The following is a 5,000-nucleotide window of genomic DNA, read 5'->3' as shown; positions in this document are numbered from 1 at the left end:
AATATACATGTGATTAATATACCTGTGATTAATATACCTGTGATTAATGTATCTGTGATTAATGTATCTGTGATTAATATATCTGTGATTAATATACCTGTGATTAATATACCTGTGATTAATATATCTGTGATTAATGTATCTGTGATTAATATATCTTTGATTCATATATCTGTGATTAATATATCTGTGATTAATATACCTGTGATTAATATATCTGTGATTAATGTATCTGTGATTAATATATCTTTGATTAATATATCTGTGATTAATATATCTGTGATTAATATACCGGTGATTAATATATCTGTGATTAATGTATCTGTGATTAATATAGCTTTGATTAATATATCTGTGATTAATATAAATGTGATTAATGTATCTGTGATTAATGTACCTGTGATTAATGTATCTGTGATTACTATATCTGTGATTAATATATGTGATTAATATATCTGTGATTAATATACCTGTGATAAAGGTATCTGTGATTAATGTATCTGTGATTAATATATCTGTGATTAATATATCTGTGATTAATATACCTGTGATTAATATATCTGTGATTAATGTATCTGTGATTAATATATCTTTGATTAATATATCTGTGATTAATATAAATGTGATTAATGTACCTGTGATTAATATATCTTTGATTAATATATCTGTGATTAATATAAATGTGATTAATGTATCTGTGATTAATGTACCTGTGATTAATATATCTGTGATTAATATACCTGTGATTAATGTACCTGTTATTAATGTACCTGTGATTAATATATCTGTGATTAATGTATCTGTGATTAATGTATGTGATTAATGTATGTGATTAATATATCTGTGATTAATATACCTGTGATAAAGGTATCTGTGATTAATGTATCTGTGATTAATATATCTGTGATTAATATATCTGTGATTAATGTATCTGTGATTAATATATCTGTGATTAATATACCTGTGATACATTAATCACATTTATATTAATCACAGATATATTAATCAAAGATATATTAATCACAGATACATTAATCACAGGTATATTTATCTGTGATTAATATATCTGTGATTAATATATCTGTGATTAATGTACCTGTGATTAATATACCTGTAATTAATATATCTGTGATTAATGTATCTGTGATTAATGTACCTGTGATTAATATACCTGTAATTAATATACCTGTGATTAATGTATCTGTGATTAATATATCTGTGATTAATATACCTGTGATTAATATACCTGTGATTAATATATCTGTGATTAACGTACCTGAGATTAATATATCTGTGATTAATGTACCTGTGATTAATATAAATGTGATTAATGTACCTGTGATTAATGTATCTGTGATTAATATATCTGTGATCAATGTATCTGTGATTAATATACCTGTAATTAATATACCTGTGATTAATGTATCTGTAATTAATGTATCTGTGATTAATATACCTGTGATTAATATACCTGTGATTAATATACCTGTGATTAATGTACCTGTGATTAATGTATCTGTGATTAATATACCTGTAATTAATATACCTGTGATTAATATACCTGTGATTAATATATCTGTGATTAATATACCTGTGATTAATATATCTGTGATTTATGTACCTGTGATTAATATATCTGTGATTAATATATCTGTGATTAATACACCTGTGATTAATATATCTGTGATTTATGTACCTGTGATTAATATATCTGTGATTAATATACCTGTGATTAATATACCTGTGATTATCACCAGGTTGATCTCATCTCGGTCTGTCTGGAGCTGGTTTGGGATGCGCAAGTTATGAAACATGTCGTCCTCTCTCAGTCCGATGATCGTCCTGTGAGAAAACATTAGAATAACTGAATATTAGTGTAATAAAGATAATTTGAACATAAACTCTAAACATTAACCCCCCTATTGTGTTCAGAATCTGCAGACATCTTTTGCATTTGCAGGTCAATTTTAAGCTTATTAATTATTTATAACCCGATTGTTTTTATCTAAAACTATATTGTAAGTCATTAATAGGTTCTTAACTGTTCATTCATGTACAAAGATTGATATTTTTGGCATGTTAACTGACAAATATGAAAGTGCCATTTTCTGTAGAAATTCTTTGACATTTCAAAATCTACATTAACTCCAGCAAAACCAGTGTGATCCATGTGAAGAAATTTGATCTCCATATCACATAATATACAATTTATATGAACATCTAATGTGATAATTATTTGTACTATTCCTTATAACTGCTCAATACAAGTGATGAAAGTAACATATTCTTTTGAACTAAACTTCATCAGTACAACTCAAGTATACATCATTAATACTTCTTTACTATGTTTTTAACATCAATCTATTTACTCTCATGAACTGATGAATGTTGATGTGAGTTACTGTAAACTGCTTCATCACATGACTGTGAGTGTGTGACTGTATGTGTGTGTGACTGTATGTGTGTGTGTGACTGTATGAGTGTGTTTGACTGTATGTGTGTGTGTGTGACTGTATGAGTGTGTGACTGTATGAGTGTGTGTGACTGTATGTGTGTGTGACTGTATGAGTGTGTGACTGTATGTGTGTGTGTGACTGTATGAGTGTGTGACTGTATGAGTGTGTGTGACTGTATGTGTGTGTGTGACTGTATGAGTGTGTGACTGTATGAGTGTGTGTGACTGTATGAGTGTGTGACTGTATGAGTGTGTGAATGTATGTGTGTGTGTGTGACTGTATGTGTGTGTGACTGTATGAGTGTGTGTGACTGTATGTGTGTGTGACTGTATGAGTGTGTGTGACTGTATGTGTGTGTGTGTGACTATGAGTGTGTGACTGTATGAGTGTGTGTGACTGTATGAGTGTGTGACTGTATGAGTGTGTGAATGTATGTGTGTGTGACTGTATGTGTGTGTGACTGTATGAGTGTGTGTGACTGTATGTGTGTGTGACTGTATGAGTGTGTGTGACTGTATGAGTGTGTGTGACTGTATGAGTGTGTGACTGTATGAGTGTGTGTGACTGTATGAGTGTGTGTGACTGAATGTGTGTGTGACTGTATGAGTGTGTGACTGTATGTGTGTGTGTGACTGTATGTGTCACTGTATGTGTGTGTGACTGTATGTGTGTGTCTGTATGTGTGTGTGACTGTATGTGTGTGTGACTGTATGTGTGTGTGACTGTATGAGTGTGTGACTGTATGTGTGTGTCTGTATGTGTGTGTGACTGTGTGACTGTATGAGTGTGTGTGACTGTATGTGTGTGTGACTGTATGAGTGTGTGACTGTAATGTGTGTGTGACTGTATGAGTGTGTGACTGTATGTGTGTGTGACTGTATGAGTGTGTGACAGTATGTGTGTGTGACTGTATAAGTGTGTGACTATATGTGTGTGTGACTGTATCAGTGTGTGACTGTATAAGAGTGTGACTGTATGTGTGTGTGACTGTATCAGTGTGTGACTGTATAAGAGTGTGACTGTATGTGTGTGTGACTGTATGTGTGTGTGACTGTATGTGTGTGTGACTGTATGTGTGTGACTGTATAAGAGTGTGACTGTATGTGTGTGTGACTGTATGAGTGTGTGACAGTATGTGTGTGTGACTGTATAAGTGTGTGACTATATGTGTTTGTGACTGTATCAGTGTGTGACTGTATAAGAGTGTGACTGTATGTGTGTGCGACTGTATCAGTGTGTGACTGTATAAGAGTGTGACTGTATGTGTGTGTGACGTATGTGTGTGTGACTGTATGTGTGTGTGACGGTATGTGTGTGTGACTGTATAAGTGTGTGACTGTATGTGTGTGTGTGACTGTATGTGTGTGTGACTGTATCAGTGTGGGACTGTATAAGAGTGTGACTGTATGTGTGTGTGACTGTATCAGTGTGTGACTGTATAAGAGTGTGACTGTATGTGTGTGTGACTGTATGTGTGTGTGACTGTATGAGTGTGTGACAGTATGTGTGTGTGACTGTATAAGTGTGTGACTATATGTGTGTGTGACTGTATCAGTGTGTGACTGTATAAGAGTGTGACTGTATGTGTGTGTGACTGTATCAGTGTGTGATTGTATAAGAGTGTGACTGTATGTGTGTGTGACTGTATGTGTGTGTGACGTATGTGTGTGTGACTGTATGTGTGTGTGACGGTATGTGTGTGTGACTGTATAAGTGTGTGACTGTATGTGTGTGTGACTGTATGTGTGTGTGACTGTATCAGTGTGTGACTGTATAAGAGTGTGACTGTATGTGTGTGTGACTGTATTAGTGTGTGACTGTATAAGAGTGTGACTGTATGTGTGTGTGACGGTATGTGTTTGCAGTCCCAGTTAAAGACAAAAAAGTGAGTGAGAGACAAAACATTTTGAGAGTTTTGGGAAAGAGGCACAATGTAAGTGAGGTGTTTATAAGTACAAATCTTTTTTATAGATGTAATAAAAATAAATCTACATAATATCTTGTGTAAAGCCACAATTGAAGTCAAAACTGACATGTGAACGCAAAAAAAAAAAAGAATATATATATATATATATATGATAGATATTTTTTTTATTATTATCATTTAATTAAAAAAAATTCTATTAAATTTGTATAAAAATTATAATAATTTTAAACTTAAAAAAAAAAAAAAATGTATACAATTTTTATTAATAAGATTGAAAAAAAATTACCCTCCCTAGCAACCGGCCAATTTGGTTACCCCATGTGACTCTACCCTCTCTAGCAACCAGCCAATTTGGTTACCCCATGTGACTCTACCCTGCCTAGCAACCGGCCCAATTTGGTTGCTAAGGAGACCTGGCTGGAGTCACTCAGCATCCCTGGATTCAAACTCATGACTCCAGGTGTGATAGTCAGCATCAACACTCGCTGAGATACACAGACCCTCCATTAATTTCATAGTCTTGACAAAGTCCCAAATTTTTGTTCTGTACTAAAAACTATGTGGTATTTAAAACTGATGTACCTCGCCAGCATCAAAAATGACCCAAATGCAATAGG

At 33.4% G+C, this 5,000-nt stretch overlaps 1 protein-coding gene across 2 annotated transcripts in view; it reads right to left on the bottom strand.

Annotated features, from left to right (window-relative positions):
* si:zfos-911d5.4 (uncharacterized) overlaps window positions 1-5,000 on the bottom strand; it is a 17,832-nt gene that overhangs the window by 12,294 nt on the left and 538 nt on the right. For both annotated transcript variants that reach the window (XM_052103380.1, XM_052103379.1), the window contains one exon: window positions 1,742-1,842. In XM_052103380.1, coding sequence (XP_051959340.1) covers window positions 1,742-1,842 — 101 coding nt within the window. The remainder of the gene's footprint in view (window positions 1-1,741; window positions 1,843-5,000) is intronic.

Source organism: Xyrauchen texanus, chromosome 33, assembly GCF_025860055.1.
Source record: "Xyrauchen texanus isolate HMW12.3.18 chromosome 33, RBS_HiC_50CHRs, whole genome shotgun sequence".
Taxonomy (NCBI): domain Eukaryota; kingdom Metazoa; phylum Chordata; class Actinopteri; order Cypriniformes; family Catostomidae; genus Xyrauchen; species Xyrauchen texanus.
Note: the sequence above shows the minus strand (reverse complement) of the source record. Positions and strands in the feature narration are given on the sequence as shown.